The 20,589-nt window shown below is 33.4% G+C and overlaps 2 protein-coding genes across 4 annotated transcripts; both read left to right on the top strand.

The window, feature by feature from the left end:
• Positions 1-680: 680 nt before the first annotated feature.
• On the top strand, positions 681-19,321 carry hrg (poly(A) polymerase hiiragi). 3 transcript variants are annotated; one of them, XR_016458263.1, is made up of 15 exons: positions 681-822; positions 1,975-2,219; positions 2,616-2,845; positions 3,593-3,700; positions 4,124-4,235; positions 4,559-4,717; positions 5,147-5,358; positions 11,451-11,571; positions 12,080-12,256; positions 14,719-14,826; positions 16,198-16,250; positions 16,815-16,976; positions 17,398-17,547; positions 17,898-18,416; positions 18,817-19,321. XR_016458263.1 is itself a non-coding variant. In XM_090117090.1 (14 exons), exons 2-14 carry the CDS (start codon positions 2,099-2,101, stop codon positions 18,072-18,074), a joined length of 1,881 nt encoding a protein of 626 aa, XP_089973216.1. In that variant the 5' UTR covers positions 681-822; positions 1,975-2,098; the 3' UTR covers positions 18,075-19,321. The 3 variants fall into 3 exon arrangements, 2 of the variants coding, with proteins under 2 accessions (XP_089973216.1, XP_089973215.1); XM_090117090.1 differs by having other exon boundaries at positions 16,207-16,250; positions 17,898-19,321; XM_090117089.1 differs by having other exon boundaries at positions 17,898-19,321.
• LOC149896896 (zinc finger BED domain-containing protein 4-like) lies at positions 7,729-9,429 on the top strand. The gene is made up of 2 exons (XM_090117329.1): positions 7,729-7,814; positions 7,891-9,429. The coding sequence occupies exons 1-2, from the start codon at positions 7,811-7,813 to the stop codon at positions 9,276-9,278; spliced, it is 1,392 nt and encodes a 463-aa protein (XP_089973455.1). The 5' UTR covers positions 7,729-7,810; the 3' UTR covers positions 9,279-9,429.
• Positions 19,322-20,589: the final 1,268 nt, after the last annotated feature.

Below are 20,589 nucleotides of genomic sequence, written 5' to 3'. Positions count from 1 at the left end.
CTCTATCAATCCCTTTCTTTTGGTACTGTTTAAAATGAGATAGTCATATGTGAAGAACTTCAACAGAACCAAAAAATACGTCGCGGATACGTCATAAAACTTGCCAATGAATATGCGCAAAAGAATTGTTATCGTAAAATGAAACGTTTAGTACAATATATAAACTGTAATATTTTTATTTAATTGTAAATACATATTTTAATATTTAAATTAATGGATTTAATTAAATAATGGGTTAATATAAAAGAAGGTATTTTATTTAGTTTAAAATTACGTTGTGATTATTTTGCTTTATTGTAATTTAACTATTTAAAAGATAAAAAACTGTATAATTTTTATTAGTCGGGCTAGTGAGAATATTAAAATATAGGTATAAATAACATAAAATAGCTAGGTACTTGGTGTATAAATAATATAAAATAGCTACAAATAGTATATGTGTGATGTTTTTAATCTTTTCATGAATATTAATGGTACTACGTATGGTATTTTACGTATAAAATACATAAAATAGATTGAGTTATTCTGAAATTAAACGAATACATTAAAAAATAAACCCATGCCATGATATCAAAATCCTTACAAAATCCGTTGGGAATTTTGGTGTATTTGTAGCTGTGATTTGTAGTATGTAGGGTAACATTAATTTAATTTTACACATGGTAATTGTTTAATTCGCCATTTAAGAAAGATGGCTGCATTGTTGTTGGCGACTGTTGGGTGCTTGTTTGGCAATTAATGTTTGTTTCTTTGCTTTGTTATGACTTCGTGTTATTATACGAGTTTATTTTTGTGCCTTTGTTTAAACAGTTTTATTAATTGGTGAGTTTTCAATTGTATTTTCGATATAGTTCATATAAAATCTAGGTGTAACGTAATAACATTGTTCGACGCAACGTGAACCACCTTTTCTTTTAGTGTGAAATCGTGTTATTTTTTTCTTAGTAGGTTACCAATGTTGAAAAACGTGACTACATTCATATTTAAGTTACAAATTGATTGATGGTTCTTCTGAAAGATTTTCAATTATCTACATTATGACCTTAAAACTGTACAACGACGAACAATAAAGGTCTTGAATATACAACGTATACTCGACGAAGTTATTTCCGCGAGTTTCGAGGTTTTTTTTGCTTGATAAACGTTTCAGTTAACCTTCTTATACGATGACATATTCTATTTGTATATTATTTACCGTATCACGCAAACAAACAGGTGAATGAACTTTAAAAATCACCTTCCACAAATAGCATCATATATTATATGATTTTAACATGTTATTCCTTATACGTTGATTGTATGATTAAATTCATGTAATCAAGTCAACTGATTCGACAACAGGTGTTTGTTTGTCAATTTTTTTTATTTTGATTTCTATAAAATATACTTAGTACAGAAAATTACAAAAATATTCCATCTTACATGTCTTGTAATATGTATGTGTTTAATGCTATAATTAAATCACAACCCTCCGTTTTCACTTCCTTTGGGCACCCTAAATCTGAATATAGCTATAACATGGGGTGCATCTCAAGACATTTTATTATTGTAAGAGTGACCTCAAAGTTCACATTTAGCTTGTTAACTTTACTAGCACCAACTGGATTTATCTGATAAAAGAAAGTTTCTATTATTTAAACTATTATTTAGTAGGATAGATTATAATTTATTTCTGCCGTCAGTCCCCGGAATCACAGACACAATAGAAAATCTATTGTGTCTCGGCCCGATCGGGCCGCTTGGTGGTCAATGGGTCTGTACTAGTGTTGAACTAATGTTTGATATTCAAGTGTAAGCAGTATTTGTATAGTTATTGTTCATTGTAATACTTATATTCATTGATTGTAGATTCAACTTATTGGATGCAATAACCAATATCGATAATCTTCATAATCATTATATAAAATTATTTCTAACTAGCGGTCCGCCCGCGGTAGCGGTACAAATATTTACAAATATGTTATTTCTTTTCAGACTTATGCTTACAGCCAGCAGTCGTCATATTGAGCATTTAACCTAATGTTAGATACAATACCCACCCATTCTGTAGTTTAGGCGTAAGGTTTAGTTATATAATAGTAGAGAATAAACAATCATCATGTGGCCAGCGTCGCAGTACTCGCATACAAACAATCAAAACCAAAATAGTTCTAAATCAAGTGAACAGAGTCCGCAGCATTTGAAAACGCTGGGGATGACTTCGGCCATTTCTATGGCAGGTATGTATTTTTGTTTATCTAGTCTAGCCTTTATTATTTATGACAAATATAAATTCTTATCATCAATTATTATCATTAATTTGGTGAATTTTTAAACATTTTCATTAATTTATCATTAGGAAAAGCATTAGTTAATAGTTTGTTTACTAATTAAGTAGAATAATTATGATAACATAGTATTATAAATTGTAATATCGCATAAGGGGTTATTTAAATTTGTTGAATCACTGTTACTGATTCGTGTGAGCAACAAAATACTGTTCTTATAGATGTTCAAATTTTTTCCCTATCAGATCTAGTGAATTTTGATTATGTTTAAAATATGACACATGAGATTAGAGTGTACAACAAAAAAACTATTCAAATAAATAACTTGACACAATTATAATATTTTAGGTCCCAAGCCAATAGATATAGAGAAAACAAATGAATTGAAAGATTCCCTCATACCCTACGGGGTGTTTGAGTCTGAGCAAGAAATGCATCATAGGATGGAAGTCCTCGGTGCATTACATAGATTGGTTCGACAGTGGATTAGAGATGAGTCGTTGCGGAAAAATATGCCGCCGAGTGTAGCTGATACCGTCGGCGGGAATATATACACGTTTGGATCATATAGACTTGGTGTGAGTATAGTTTAATAGATTGGAATGACTTGAAAGAAACTAAAGACTTTTTAACGGATTTTAAACGCGATTTATTCATTATATATCAGTCTCCCCGTGACCACGCTCACTGTAAAGTGTTCGAAACGTCGGGAAAATAATATGACGAATAAATCGCGTTTAAAATCCGTTAAAAAGTCTTTTAATTTCTAAATATTATATAATAGTTACTCGCGTAAAATCAAACACTAGAAAAAACTTGTAAGAAACTGTTGAGTTGCTTATTGAAATTTTTTGGGATATGTAATATTTTGAATCAATTGTAGAATACCAGACACTTGTGATATTTTACAGGGTTAAAAAAGTTTTGTTTATATTGTTTACTAGTTGTGCCCCGCGGTTTTACCCGCGTTGCTCTGCTCCGGTTGGTCTTAGCGTGTTGATAGCCTATAGCCTTCCTCGAAAAATGGGCTATTGAACACCAAAAGAATTTTTCAAATCGGACCAGTAGTTATTGAGATTAGTGCATTCAAACAAACAAACTCTTCAGCTTTATAATATTAGTATAGATTATTTAAATAGCAAGTCATGTGAATGTTGATTTAAAATACTGTCGAATGTACTGTCATAATTATAGATATTTCAGTAGTTAGCTGGATCAAATCATTAAGGAAATTTTAATAACTATATTATAGAGCCATTTATTCCGTATGCAAAAATTTACTTTAAAAAATGTAATACATGAATTTTTCATAATTTATCTTGCAGGTGCATCACAGAGGCGCAGATATTGACGCTCTGTGCGTGGCTCCGAGACACATTGACAGATGTGATTATTTTCAGTCTTTCTATGAATTACTGAAGCAACAACCACAGGTATAGACAATAAATGTGTTTTATTTATTTATTTTTATTTCGGTATGTAATTACTTGCAACGATAGCTTTTTAAATCTGAAATAACATCAAAATTAAAGTAGAATGTGACAAAGTTTTTATAATTTACTTGCTGTTGCCCACAGTTTCACTCTCGTGATCAAAGAAATTAAATATGTAGTTGTTATACATTTACATTTTTGATTTAGCGCCATCTATCGGAATTTTTTATTATGGAAATGCATCAAATACAAATCATAATAGATCTTCCCATGGGAAGGGCATGTTCCTCCCCAATAAGACTATAATATAGCGAATATAGCACATTTTAATTTAACCATTTACAAATGGATGATATGCAATTATTTATCTTATTATCTATATTTTAATAAAATACTTTAGTAAAGTATAATTAATTGTTTAAGGTGAAAGATCTGCGCGCAGTTGAAGACGCATTCGTCCCGGTGATCAAGATGAACTTTGATGGCATCGAAATTGATTTACTGTTCGCTAGATTGGCGTTGAAAGAGATACCAGGTTTGTTTTGTGTGAATTTCTTTTGGTATACAATGGAATTTAGGATTATTTACTACTCTGTAAATGTGTTTTTGTAATAAATTGAACCCAGGAAATATCATATCCACAATGTTTTTTAAATGCCTCACCGTAATAATGAGATATCCCTTTACTTAACATAGACAGTTTTCACAGTTCAAAAGCTGAGTAATCTTAACTTTTTGGCACTTCAGTAATTAACATGAAGATAAAAGCTAGATTTCTTAATAATCCATTTCAGTAGCATTTATTATTTTTACAATTAATTTGGTACTTTCATATATTTCATTATTTTCTTATTACAGATTCATTCGATCTCCGAGACGACATGTTACTCAAGAACTTGGACCAGAAATGCGTCCGATCGCTCAACGGTTGTCGAGTTACAGATGAAATTCTGCGACTTGTGCCTAACATCAATAACTTTAGACTGACGTTGAGAGCTATTAAGCTTTGGGCTAAACGTGAGTTCATTTTTGTAGTTTTACTGTGAAATAATTCAAGTGTATTCGCGAATTACGCATAATTTCGTACATGTACCTGGTAAAGGTATTGTGTCCAGTTCACAGGGGATATAATATGACATCAATCCAGTTCGAATAGAGCGCATTATTTTTGCGTGCGACAGACATAAAATTAATCGTAATAAGCATTTAGAAATTAAAATATTTCATCAAATAAACAGTCTGTACTAATAAGAAAACTTTATTGTATAGAAATTTATGATACACGGTTTTATAAACACAAACAGAAAATTATTTCATAATTTTGTAACAAAAAAAATTATAGAAAACACTTTATTGTACTTAAATGATATGTACACGGCTTTATATACACAGAACAGAATACATTTTTTATCGTATAAGATTGTCTTTATCTATATCTTTTTCCAGGCCACGGTATATACTCGAACACGCTGGGCTACCTCGGTGGTGTCTCCTGGGCTATGCTTGTAGCCCGTACTTGCCAGTTATACCCCAATGCATTACCAGCAACATTAGTGCACAAGTTCTTCCTGGTGTTCAGTCAGTGGAAGTGGCCGCAGCCTGTACTGTTGAAACAGCCCGACTCGGTGAACCTGGGCTTCCCCGTGTGGGATCCGAGGGTGAGTGATGGTGTATGATGGGCCACGTTGATGGCCCACACTTGGCAACTGTACTCCAAAGCATTATCGCCACGCTGGTGCATATAATATGTTTCACAATACTGAAAAGCAGGGCTCGGAACCGGTTTGAAAAGAGCGGTTAATTTAGATTATATACCGGTAAATATATCGTTCCTTCATTTACCGGTTAAACAAGTGAACTGTTTATAAGTAACCCAAATGATTAAGGTTACCGGTTACTTCTGCACAAACGGTGTTGACACCCAAATTAACCGGTTAATTCCTTTATTATTTTTGCCTCATTTTTTAACGCTTGCCACAAGATATAGTGAATTATCATATAAACTAAAATTAAAAAACAAAAAATGATCGATCTGCGAACGTCAATTGCTACCGGCGAACTTAAATGTTGTAGGTAGATTCATGATTTGACTTGTTACGTCGCGCGTTCGCACACTTCGACATGGCAGTTGCGAGCGCGTGACGTCCCCGTAACAAGCAAACAAACCTACGCCAGTCACTACTCGGCACTCACTCGTCGATTATAAATTGTGGGTATAGGAATTTATTATGGGGCGAAAAAAAGTTAATAGGATTTATTCTATGTTTACGTACGACGAAGAAAACAAAAAATCTACGTGTTTAATGGAGGGTTGTAATGCAACCATCAAGGTAAGTGGTTTTCTCTATTCCAATATGTATTTATATTATAATATTGTGCAGGGTAACTTCGCAGGTATTGTTTTCATTAAACAGCGATAAATGCGTACTTAGCCACCCTCTTTATTATACAAGGTTTTTATAACTTTTTCTTATATCACTACATAGTATAAAGCAAAGTCGCTTTCCCTGTCCCTATGTCCCTATGTCCCTATGTCCCTTTGTACGCTTAAATCTTTGAAACTACGCAACGGATTTTGATGCGGTTTTTTTTAATAGATTGAGTGATTCAAGAGGAAGGTTTATATGTATAATAAGATCCATTAAGTAGTGGAGAAGTACTGTTATTTTTGAGGTTTCTAATGTGATGTCGTAAAAAATTACATTTATTCCGCTTACATTGCAAACGCAGGCTGAACCCTACGAGTTTTATCAAAATAATGTACTAAGTATTATACACATTGAAAAGGTCTACAGAAAAGTCCGCGATGGTATATGTCTATCTCTTATGGATAACCCACAATAACTTTTTTTTGTCATTTACTTTTTACGACAAATAATGGCTAATTTTCGAAGCGATTTTAACCAATACAGCATTAATCCTTAACCAATTAAATACCATGGATACATTGTTCATTTAATATAGATCTATATGGCCCTTTACACCGTATGATTTAAGTGAATATTTTCGAAGATATTACAGATTTAAAAATTGCGGGACGTAGCGTTTGCGGCCGCCCGGCTATGTATTTTATACCCGTGCGATGCCGGAGCGGGCCGCTATATTTTTATACCTATACAACGTTCACAATTTTTCTGTAGTGTATTTAGTATCAGCATTGCACCCGTGCGAAGCCGGGGCGGGTCGCTAGTGTAGTAATAAAAGAGACTAGCGCGCTTCGCGTGCCACGTATTTGTTAGATTTTTAGGTACCTAGTTGCTACAATGGTTGCTTGGTACCTATTTCATTTTGTCGGTGTTATTAGTATGGCATACGTATAGTTTACGTAACTAAGTACTTACGTAATTTTAAACGGAACGAAAATACCTACTTGATGCGTAAGTGTGGCTATCGCGGGTCGCTTATTAATTTCGTCATTCTAAATGAAACTTTTATCCAATGCAGATAAATTTAATATTAATTGACTTTCGCGTACCTAAATTAATTAAGTAACCTGTAGGACAACAATATTATGAATATGTTTTATTAGATTTCTTTTAATTTCCGTCCATACATACCTATTATATATATACATACCTACCTATTATAAATGCGAAATTAACTCTGTCTGTTCGTCTCATACTTTTTGCTATCATTTTCCATTATTTCAAATATTAAAATAAATATTTCTGCACATTATCTACATTTTATTTTCGTTTTCAGGGTAACCATGGTGCAAACTTGTTACGTCATTTTTATTCTCAACATAGAGCAAAATATGAAGAAATTCACAATGCAAATTTGGCAGCTAAAGAAATCATGCCACCGCAAACGTCGAATGTCACCAAAAGTGTAATGCAATGCTGCACGAAACTTGTAACAGATCATGGTCGTCCTTTTAGCCTAATTGAAGACAAAGCTTTCAGAGACCTAATTAAGTTAATACCAGGGGTTACAGAAAACCAGCATCAAGCAATTAATATCAAAAATGTACGTTCCAGTATACAGGATATGGCTCACGAAATACGCGGAAAGATTAGTAACGAGATCAAAAATAATCTACTTGCAATTAAAGTAGACGTTGCGTCCATTAAGTTGCGAAGGTTTCTGGGACTAAATATACAGTATGTTATGGGTAAGTAGCTAAAGAATGATTTTCAAACTAAAGTTGAAACATACTTTTTTTAATGTTATTTAAATTTCAATTTTAGATGGAAAGATTGTCCTTCGAAATTTAACTATCAAAGAATTGCACGATAGAAATACAGGACAGTATTTAAAGGACAATGTAGTCGATTGTCTGAGTAGGTACGGTATAGACCTAAACCAAATTCAAACAATCACTACTGACAATGGAGCCAATATGATAAGTATGACTAACCAAATAAACGAGGCTGCGAGGGAGTCAATCAACCAGTCGGTAAGCGAATCATTTAGTGAATCGGACATCGAAACGGACGGTGAATACAACGAGGAGGACTCTGCTTTTGTCCAACAGAGTTTAGAGTTAGAGATTGGCACAGGTAGCACATCTGGTATAGTTCGCACGGTTACAAGCATACGATGTGCTGCACACTGTCTACAGCTCGCCGTTAAAGAAGCCTGTCAAGAAATAGAGGAATTTCTTGGGCATTGTCGAAGAATTGCTCGTAATTTACGTACGCCCAATATGGCAATGCGTTTAAAAATACTTAAACTACAAAATGCAGTGATTGATACTCCAATTCGATGGGATTCTACCGTAGTTATGCTAGAAAGACTGCATGAACTTAAAGATTTTTGCATCGTTAACTTAGATTCTGAACCAGAAGTCATTTGGGATTCAATTGAAAATTATTTAAATATCCTAAGGCCGTGCAGGATTTTATCAAAAAAATTACAAATGGAACAACTGACTTTTGGCGATTTCTACATTGCTTGGATGAAGTGTCGCCTCGAAATCGAACAACTACATAGCCCTTTTGCCCAGCGTTTGCTGTCCTGTTTAAGAAGTCGTCAAGAAACACTTTTTAGCAATGAATACTTCCTTGCAGCTCTTTACCTGGACCCGAGAGTAAATGCTACACTTACGACAGCACAACAGAACAGTGCAAGGGCTGTGTTAGTTGAAACATATAAAAGGTTAACTAATTTAAAAAGAAGAACGACTGCAGAAGCGATTTCAGAACCTTTCAGTCCTGGTGTTAACGATAGCGTTGTTCCAGGAACTTCAGCAGAACATGATTCATCAAATGAAAATAACAATTTTGACAGCTACCTTAGACAATATTTTGTGACTAGCAGACATATAAATATGGATGAGCAGAATTTACAATCATTAGAAAGAGAAATCAATTTTAAGTTAGTTGCATTTCTACAAGAACCAGTATTACCATCAAAACGTAGCATTTTAGAGTATTGGGAGCAAAGAAAGATGACTGATCCATATTTATATAATCTGGCAAAAATAGTTTTGGCGACACCACCGACTAGTGTTAGTGTTGAAAGGCTCTTTTCGTCCTTGAAATTTGTACTTAATAATCTACGTATGTCACTAAATGATTTAATAATTGATGATATTTTGATGGTGAGAAATAATCATTTATTTTCGTTGGAATAAATTTGCTTTGTATGAAGGAATGTTCATTATTTTTGTATTACATGTTATTTAATAAATAAATAAAATTCGTTTATTTCAGGCCACATCCATACTAATATTATAAATGCGAAAGTAACTCTGTCTGTCTGTCTGTTACTCAATCACGCCTTAACTACTGAACCAATTTGCATGAAATTTGGTATAGAGATATTTTGATACCCGAGAAAAGACATAGGATAGGTTTTATCCCGGAAATCCCACGGGAACGGGAACTATGCGGGTTTTTCTTTGACTGCGCGGGCGATGCCGCGGGTGGAAAGCTAGTAGCCCATATAGTATTAGCAAAATCTTATTCTAGTGTTAGTATTACAATTATTACCTACATACATTTATTTATACAGTTTAATTTAAAAACCCAATTTTTAAATCTCCATAAAAACATTTTTTTAAGTTAAAAACGATGTTATTTTCATGCGATGATTGTTGCATTGTTTACTAATTCAGTTTAGAAATAAAACAATCTTATCAATTATGTATTTTATTTCAAAAAAGAACACTTTACACGAATCTTCTGCTTTTGATACAGTTGATTGTAGGTTTAATTACATAAATCAATAAAACATGAATAAATCTAAGTACTATTAATTTATTTCAGTATCAGTAACTCCAATTTGGTCAGTATGAAAACCTTTCACGGTGTTCAAAAAGTTTAATATTTTTACGTAACATCTTGTACGCATACATGGTAAGATATGCTTTAATTCCTCTTTAATGAGATCCGAAAAATGTTCATTCCTTTGGTCTATTTCTACTTTAGAATGTTCTGAACAAGACAAACATATTTTATTGTCTTGTTTGGACACCACTTCTACTTTGACTTCGTTTTTCTCCGAAGTACACATATTTGGTTTCAACAAAGATGGAGATGCAGGGCGCTTCCAATCGTAATCTTCTGAATCAAAAGGGTACGGAGATTTGCTTCGCTTTAATCCTGGAAGAAATAACTAAATAAAGTAAAGACGGAAGCTAGTTAAAATTGCGTCAACATATTTAATTCAAAATAGACTCGCCTCTGTTATTCATCCTTCGTTGCCAAATTTCAGTCCTTGTAGTCCCGCAGTACAAACTTTGGAGAAGACAGGCGGCGACGTTGGGAACTTGAGTGCGATTAAAGAATTTTGTAACTAAATGACTTCGCAACGTCCAGCCTCCAGGCCCGTCGAGCGAGGGTAGCGGGGGCCGAGGATCCTTATGGAACTTGGTTTTAACCGGTTAATTTTCACCACCAAAACCAATATTAATGAAAAACCGGTATTTCGCATAAACCGGTAAAAACCGGTAAAGTGCAACCTTTAACCTAAATCAATTTCGGTTTGGGGTCAATGACCGAAACCGGTTAAGAATTTCAACCGGTTTCCGAGCCCTGCTGAAAAGTACCGAAATAGACTAAAATTATAGCATAAAATCGTCCTGTTGTGACGTGAAAGAAAATCAAACATTTTTACTGAATAATGACAACTATTGAATTTATTCAGTAAAAATGTTTAAAATTTACATACAATTTTTATAAAATGAATTGAAGAAAAAAAATTGACCCCTTTAAAACTTTACAATACTATTTATTTACTCTTTACAATACTATTTATTCACATTTTACAATACCATTTATTTACCTTTTACAATACCATTTATGTACCTTTTACAATACCATTTATGTACTTTTAACAATACCATTTAATTCACATAAATGGTTTATTTGATGAAAGCAATACAAGAAACATCTGCTCAACTAACTCCATTCCCCTTCACAACAACCCTTCACTCCTTTAAAAGTCAATTGAAGAACTACTACCTTCGCTCGATCACTGACAAATCGTTAAAATAAATCTAAATTTAAGTTTTCCTTCTATATAATTTTAATCTTATTGTAATATTAGTGTATCAACTTATGTGTCCTTCATTATGTATAATAATTTTCTATGTTTAATCTTTCTTCTTTCCTTGTCTTACTCTACTCTTTAATTCATATCTATATCTACATCGAGTTGCTTGGAAGAAATCGCTCACGAGCGATAAAGCCGCTCTTTGTACATCTCTATTACCTATAAGCTATCTTAACTATGTAAAAAAATTTATTACTGTGTATGTACAATAAGAGTATTTCATTCATTCATTCATTCATCTATTCCACAGGTAAACATGTCAGATCGTTTCCACCTGATGCCTATCATCACGCCAGCGTATCCGCAGCAGAATTCTACCTTCAATGTATCAGCTTCAACCAGAACTGTCATCATGGAGGAGTTCAGGCTCGGTATGTTTAATTTTCTTGCTTTGGTTTCTGTTTTACTCATAACAAACCCGTCATAACCTTATTTTTTATAAATATTCTGCCCCAATGTGAAGGTCTTACTGTCTTTTAGGTTATATATATATATTTGATTTATTTATAACTAGCTTTCCGCCAGCGGCTTCGCTCGCGTAGTCAAAGCAAAACCCGCATAGTTTCCGTTCCCGTGGGATAAAATCTATCCTATGTCCTTCCTCAGGGCTCAGGTCTCAAGCTATCAGTGTATCAAATTTGAAGTAAATCCATGCAGTATTTTTTGAGATCAGCCCGGACAAACATACAGACAAAAATCCTATAAAGTATATATTTTTAGCTTCGGTATCTAATATAAATCACGCCCCAAATATTCTTTAAAAAAATATTCAATGTACAGTTTTGACTTTATAGGTATATATAACTGTAGACGAATCCGGTAAAAATTATTTAATTTTATTTTTCTATGTATTCTATTAACAAGTATCATTTTCCCCAGGTTTAGCAATCACCGACGAGATAATGCTCGGCAAGTGCGGTTGGGAGCGTCTCTTCGAAGCGCCCAATTTCTTCGCTCGCTACAAACACTTTATAGTGTTGCTAGCTTCGTCTGTGACTGCGGACGATCAGCTGCAGTGGTGCGGACTTATTGAGAGCAAGATACGGCATCTTATCAGTGAGTGGGGGGAGATAATTTAGTTGCTAGATCGTAATATAGGAGGAAAAAATGTCACGCGTACGGCGTAACGCAAAAATGTTACACTAAATTTTTGTCCAACCCCGATAATAAAGAAGTTTCACTTCAAAAAAGGTGGTTATGAAATAGTAGGAAAAAGTGGAGTTAGGGGGGTAGTGGTGCGGACTTATTGAGAGCAAGATACGGCACTTGATCAGTGAGTGGGGGAGATAATTCTGTAACTAAAGTACGGTCAACGAGAAGCGATACCAAATGTAAACAAAACACATGCAAGGTCATTGGGAATTGCAGGGGTGCGTAACTTTTTGAAAGTTGGATTTATATAATTAGTTTTAAAAAATATCCAGCAAATTGTAATAATACCAAAAAGGATAGACTATTTTTATAACTTTTATCATAATTTGAATTATTGTATAATGTAGATTTAAATTAAATAACGCGAATAATAATAATTTTCTGAATAATAATAAAATGGCCGCCCGAATGTTGGCGAGTCCGTCTTGACGTTGTTATGTTTTTGCCGGGAGAACGAGACATTACGACAAAGGCACAAGATAGAAAGAGATAGACATTATATTGTCAACGCCAGTTGTTTTTTAGGTGAATGATCTTTCGTATCGCTTCTCGTTGGCCTTACTTTAGATCGTAAAATAGTGGGATAAGAGTGGGGGGAAAGTTGGTTATGAAATAGTAGGGAAAAATGGGGGGGTTGGTTGTAAAATAATAGGATTAAGTTGGGGAAGAAATAATGATATCTTTGCTGCTTGCGTCACTGCCGCCGCGGACGATCAAATACATTTACATAATTATTTTTTTAGGAGAACTTACCCAAATGTGTGTTGTTAACTCTATTATAGTTACAATAATGTACATATTTGTAATAAATCCCAGCAGTATTTGAAGTTATGTCAATAAAACAAATAAATAGTATAGTTTAGATTTTTTAAACAAACAAACAATTCACTTGTTATACATTTACAGCCGTACAAATAAAAACTTGCTTATTCAAACCTTATGCAATGCATAGATATGATAAGAATAAATAAAGAATATGGATGTCATAATTTCTTACAAATAAATTTGGAATAACGTCGATGTATCTATGCTCACGCTATGCAATAGGCGCGAAGCGGCAACGTCGCAATTCATTCACAAAATTATGAAAAACATTGAAATTGTCTACGGTTAAGCCTTGGTGCTGTCATTTTGCTGACGCTCGTTTGACTTCGTAATTTGTTGTGAAGTTTCATCATACGATGTTCTGTTTATTTATTTTTTAAATATTTATTGGAAATAATTTAAATATATCATTAAATATGCAAGCAAATGATAGATAACGCTATCCAATATCTGGAGAACAGAAGATAAACCCACTTTGAGATAGAGAGTTGCCAAATAACTGGTACTCAAAACATACAACTCCAGGCTTAGAAGATTTATATTTTCAACGAAAGTGTACATATTATTGTGATAAGTTTTGAAATAAGTTTTATGTATGTATGGTTTGGCGCATGTTGTAAATAAATAAATCGTTATAAATATCAAAAGGGTTTTTCATAATTTCGTATATTTTGACATTTCATACAAAATTTTCCATTTCAATAGGTACGTAATGAAATTATTAATTTGCTCAACTTTTCCTACTTCTCGTATTACTCTCATTGCTATTATCTCAAATTTAGATTGAAAATTGCTTCTAAAACTTGTAAAACACAGCACAATGTACTAAAAGATATGTTATAACTCGGTTATGTCAGACTTATACTAGGGTGGTAGCCGTAATAAGGACGGAATAGCATTAGTATGAATACTTATTACGAAGTTATACTAGGTTACATTTATTTCGTGTTTATTTGTATGATTTTTCCTTATTCTTAGTTTATTCTTTGCATAAAATGTTATAACTCGTTTATTTGTACGGCTGTTAGATTTTTATTATAAAAACTCTTATCGGTTTCTTTACATCATATTCATCAGAATATGACTGCTTTTTTGCATCCTCTTTGAACAAAAGAATTGTGTAATCTTTAAATAATCTAACCTTTCAATCTAATCTCTTAATAACTATTAAGTGCAGTTCAATCAATTGTTAAACAAAGTATAAACAAATTAATTTGATTGGAATTAAGTAAGATGTGTTATGTGTAGAATTTCATGAAGAATCTTGGTATCAGGAATTAAAAGCTGTAAATTCCCAAACACTGATCGTGTTAGTATTATTATCTGTTCATTTCACAAAATATACAGAGTTATATTTCTTGATTTCAAATACTGTTACGTCCTATTGTTAAAGTAAGCCTTGGAGTGTTCTTGTCTTTCATTGCCACAAGGATCGTTGTTTGGATCCATTTGAATTCTCTTTTATTGATACTCAAATGCTTACGAATCAGAAAAGGTTATCCTATCAAATACAAATTTTTAAATTTAATTTCCACTTACAGCGACATTAGAGAGAAACCAGCACATCACAATAGCGCACGTGAACCCAGAGTGTTACAATTCAGTGCCGCTCAGCACTAATAATGGACAACCGCTTGCCCTACCGCCGGGTGAGATACTTGTGTTTTTATTAATAATTAGAAATTTTTAGAAGTAACGCCTTTAGTACACCTACGCATTCGTATGCGGCAGCGAGTCTCTGCGGAACTACTGCGTAGCGAAATATCTGCGGAACGTTACATAGTACACAGCAATGTTTTCGCAATGATATACCATTGTAATTTTCGACGACTGCAGGTGCAGACGTAATTTTTGTACGTATTTTTAAATTCTGCGTGTCCAATTGCGTATAATACGGGATAATCTCGAAAAGAATGCAAAAATAATTCAGTATTTTCGGCATCCATGGTGCGAAAATCTGTCCTCACCGACAGATCGCGAGCTGACGCTTTGCGATGCGAAACATCACTAGCGAAACGTATGCGTCTGTGTAACGGCCATTTTGCAGGTCCTCGCGAAACAATACTGACAAGGACGCAACTATTTCATCTATCTATGTGCTAGAGTGAGACATATATCATATGCGAAAACCTGCCACACTACTTACAGTTTTTTCGTTGTTTCGCTGCCGCATACGAATGCGTAGGTGTACTAACGCCCTAAAGAAGGGGTTGAAAAGTTGCAAGGTATTAGGGTAAGGTAAGTGGAAGAAGTATTTCAGGTTAAATTTCAGTGGTAAGTGCAGGTAAATGCAATAGAAATAGAAAAAGTCTTGCGAATCAGTCAGCCGTTCTTGAGTTTTTCGTAGTGTAAGTTATTGATGTTCTTTGAATTGGATACATAATAGATGATATTATGTATTACATAGTGACAATAATACAAAATTTATGTGCAAGAAGCCGATTATGGCGAGAAGTAAAGCATAAACATTTTTTTTTAATTTTATGAAATAATGCCATTTTAGAAATTACATTATGAGAAACAGATTTCACAATTGTATGGTTTACTTACTTACTTTTTTAATTTGCTCGAAAACTATTGATTATTATTTTTACAGCATACTTTTTATTGATTTATCAACTTACATACGTAAGTGATGTGTCCATTTTACTAGTTTTTCAGATATATTTGTTTTTGAAGAATTTTTTTTTGAATTATATTCAAATATATTTTTTTTGTTTAATTACTGACTTATCAAACTCAAACATTTATTTATTCAATTAGACTTCTTATAAAAGCAAAATATATAAAATACTAGCGGTCAGCCCCGGCAAGTTGGATCGAACTGCACATGGTGTGCGAATTTTATTATAATCGGTAAAGTGGTTTAGGAGTCCATTGAGGACAAACATTGTGACACGAGATTTATATATATTAAGAAGATACCTGTTCCATCTAGATGTTTGACTGCTTTCAAAATCAGAATGATTAATATAATGGTTGTTGTTAAATCGGATGGTAAATCTTATTTGTGTTCTCAGGGACACCAGTGGCCCCAGTCAGTCCCGAAACTGAAGTTAAAAAGAATGAAAATGTAAGTACATATTTCATATTTATTTTATTATATTTTTGTTAAATAACATAACATGAAAATACATTTAAATCAATCAGTATGAAACAGTTTGAAATACCTCATTTGGGCAGTTAATATTACACAAATAAAAAATAAAAATATATCGGCCAAATTAAGAACCTCCTTTTTTGAAGTCGGTTAAGTAGAGTAAAGCTTTAATACAAGAAAGAATGACAAGTTTTACAGTCCTATCTAGAAAGTGAATTTATAAAACATAATTATATTATGTAACAATTTTATTTTTGACAAAATAGGTTTTAAAAATATTTTCTTAAATGTCTAGTACCTATATAAAAAAGACGTGTGGCACTTGGGGACTGCCGCGGTAAAGCTATTGCATGCTTGATGCTATGCCTTCAAGCCACACCTCCGCTCCCGTCCCCGTGGGGAGCGTGAGGTTTTTTCGTTACGGAATTTCTGGATTCGGTCTCCGCGCTCAAGGCCCGCGATAGAAGCTATGCAATAGCTTAAAATGTGGATATTTCATTCATAAAAATAGTAAGAAATCTAATATCTCTATTTCAGGGTGAAGTGATAGCCAACGTTTGCTCAATGTGGTTCATCGGGCTTGTCTTCGACAAAACCAATGTCAATGTGGATCTTACATATGATATACTGTCGTTCACTAAAGTGGTGCATTATCAAGCTGAAATCACGAATATGTTACGAGAAGGCATGACTATTGAGGTGTGTATAATTTTTATAATGTAATAATTGAATATCATAGATAAAGTTAATCGGCGCAAAAGCATGTGTATTGTTATTTACTAGCTGCGCTTCGCGGTTTCACCCGCGTGGCTCTGCTCCTGTTGACCTAAGCGTAATGATATATTATAGCCTTCCTCGATAAATGGACTATGTAACACCGAAAGAATTTTTCAAATCGGACCAATAGTTCATGAGATTAGCACGTTCAAACAAACAAACTCTTCAGCTTTATAACATTATATTATTATAGTATTAAATATAGTATAGATACGAAAGTATTTCTATCTATCTGTTACTTTTTCACTGTTCTTTTTTACTACTTACTCTGGAAAGCTCACAAGAAAAAAAAAACTATTTTTGTCTTAAATAATTTATTAACATTATAATAAAATAATTGCAGGCAAGACACGTACGTCGCAAGCAACTTCATCAATACCTATCACCATCTCTGCTGAAGCGAGAGAGAACTACGTCGGGCGCTAAGCGCAAGCAGGACAGCGCTACGCAACCCGCCCCGCTGAAGAAGACCAAGCGCCTGTCGGAGAGCAGTGTGAGTACGCCGTTTAATTAACTGCCTGACTGGCCAGGCGGATGATTGAATTGGTGCAAATGATTTTGATCTATAAAAATTACCTTCTTACATATTGTAGGTGGTAGGATTTTTATCTCTAACATTCAATCACTTGCCTGGGCGATTCATTATAATTATGAATGAGGCAAGTCTTCTAAGGTAGGCTCTGCAATGTCTAAGTTAAACGTAAAGGTCTGTTATTTTTAATCGTAATTTTGCTTTATAAATGATGATAAAGACATTTTTAAGTTTATCCGGAATAATGTAGATTTTTCAGAGAAAATAACCTGTAAACTATTTATTATTTACCATATATATAATGATTTCAGACCGACGAGGTCAGCCTGCTATCCTACAACGAAGACTCAAACTCATCCAATATATACGAAGTGAACATACAAAACGGAACTGTAGCCAATTCACAAGAGGAAAGAAAACCTGCGGAAAAGCCCCTAGGAAATTCAGAACATAGCCCATCTACGTCCAATACTATAGCGTGCACATAGCATTACGAAGAATGGCGCGAGCGGTTTATATACGGGCCAAATCGCGCCAAATACCGCGTCAAACGTGTTTAAGTGATAGTGATGTGTGACAAACGTGTAATAATAAAGATAATTAAAAAAAAAAATGTTGTGTGGTTTTATGAAACCACAGTAAAAGTGAAACTTATCCACAAAATTATCGTATTTGTACGCGTACAGTTCGACCGTCACGCGACATGCGCTACACAGACCAAAAAGTTTGAGACAAAGTAATAAAAGTTTCACTTTAAAAGTGTTAAAGAACCCCCATCTTAGTGAAAACTGTATAGTGATGTGACGCGCGCAACGTGTTCTTTCTACTCGGTAAGTGTGGTCTTATCAGGTATTTATTGATTGCTCGATGCGATGAGTTGATCGTTGATTGGACGTATCGTTTTTAATGTGAATGTGGCTTGTGTGTTATTGCTATCACGAGAAAATAACTTAAATTCAACACAATTGTTGTAGTTAAATATTTTTTCTAAATAGGTAAGTATTTAGTATTTACTTAATAACTCAGGCCCCGGAATCACAGACACAATAGAAAATCGATTGTGTCGTGGACCGATCGGGCCGTTTGGGGCTCAATGGGTTAACTGTGAATTGAAATTGGGATTAAATAGTTTCTTGTTCAAAATAGCTAATAATTAAAGACACTTATTCACATTAAAAACAAGTGGAAAACAAAGAAATATAGAATATGTTTTGGGTGTTACCATTGCAGGTGGCATGGACATGACTGCTCACCGATTAAACGTAAGTTTTATGTAGCTGATAGCTCTTATTGATGATGTGTTTTGCTATTGTGATCTTATAGCTGGGTTATTTCATATATTGTGATAATTTTGGCAATAATTCGGGTGATCGGTAAATTTCAATGTGGTGTCAATCAAGTTACAAATAAAATAAGTGAATGTCAATGGAAAATTTCGTATTTTTTTAGTAAAAGGACACATTTGGACTCAACTTTGTCATGTCATTTTCAATTTTGGAATGACTGATGCCAAAAAAATTGTGAACATGCTATTGGTGCCTTAAATTTTGGATTTTTGTAAATGTTAGAAGATAATTAAATACTAATTTATAAATTGGGAAGTCGCTTTTCTCTTGTTTGTAAAATTTTAGGGTTTGATAAACAGTAAAAAGTAATTAAATTAGTTCATTGATGTCAATTGGCACATAGCACAATTTGATGTAAAAGAATGTTAATTAGACAAATAACGAGTAAACTTAATCCGTCAGTCCTCGGATCACAGACACAATAGAAAATCTATTGTGTCTCGGCCCGATCGGGCCGCTCGGTGGTCAATGGGTAAGCAATAATTAATTGATTAGTATCTCAAGATCATGTAACAATTAACCATATTGTCTTGGTGGTTATCTAACAACAAAAATTTTTGTGTGACTCAAAATTTAAATGAGCAGGAATGTATTCAGAAAGGAATAATTTTTGCGGTATATGAATTACCTGGGCTGTAAGCTCACAATAGCACTGCACTAAGTTTGAACATGACAAGAGATTGACGATGATATGTCTTGTCACACTAATCAAAATATTGTCATATTGACCGTTGTCGAGGCGTTTGGGAGGAAACTATTTTTATAACCGCAAAATGTTTACGTCAAGGCGACACGTTTTTATGTCTGTACGACATTTTATTAGACACCGAGATTTTCGATTTATAGATAACGAATTTATTTCAAATTTAATGTACATATGTTACGGAAAGTATATTATTAGGGCGTATTCAGAAAGAAAGCTTGAAACTTATAAGCGCTTATCGGCGCTTGTCATGTTCATATATTTTCCTGCGCGGGTTACCAGCACTGACAGGAAAATATATGAACATGACAAGCGCCGATAAGCGCTTATAAGTTTCAAGCTTTCTTTCTGAATACGCCTTTAGATTGTTTTGTCATTTCTTACAAACGCCAATAGTACAAAGTAGGAGAAATTTTTTGTTCCGAATAATAATAATTGATTGTTGGACTCATTGTCTATTTGATGTACGATTCAATGAAAATTTCACTTGTATATACTCATATTTTCATTATATATTTTCTTCTACTTGTGTCATTTTTTTGCAATATTCCAATAATATACCTATCATTCATATTACTGTATTTGCATCATTTATGTTACAATTTCGATCAATTGGAATGAATGAATATTTAATTTTTAATTTGAAAATGACCTCCATATTATATAGATAAGAAATTAAATAAAACTCATGCAGTTTACAGGGGATATTGATTAATTTAACTTTACAGATTTTAGTGTGAAGTGGGCGTGGCCTTATATTCAAGTTGGTAGAATTTTTGAACATTACTAGAATGATAGATAATTTTAAGAAGAGATAAAAGAAGTATATCATCTAAGAAGAATACACATACATACTTTGTAATTCTGGTCTAATATATTTTAATTATTAAATTTTCTTGGCAAGATACTTAATAAATAGTCTAATGGGGTGTTTGAACGAATTGTTACGTAATT

The sequence above is a fragment of the Colias eurytheme genome, chromosome 27, assembly GCF_061535395.1.
Source record: "Colias eurytheme isolate Ceu_HAF_F1 chromosome 27, ilColEury1 Martin Lab GWU primary, whole genome shotgun sequence".
Taxonomy (NCBI): domain Eukaryota; kingdom Metazoa; phylum Arthropoda; class Insecta; order Lepidoptera; family Pieridae; genus Colias; species Colias eurytheme.
Note: the sequence above shows the minus strand (reverse complement) of the source record. Positions and strands in the feature narration are given on the sequence as shown.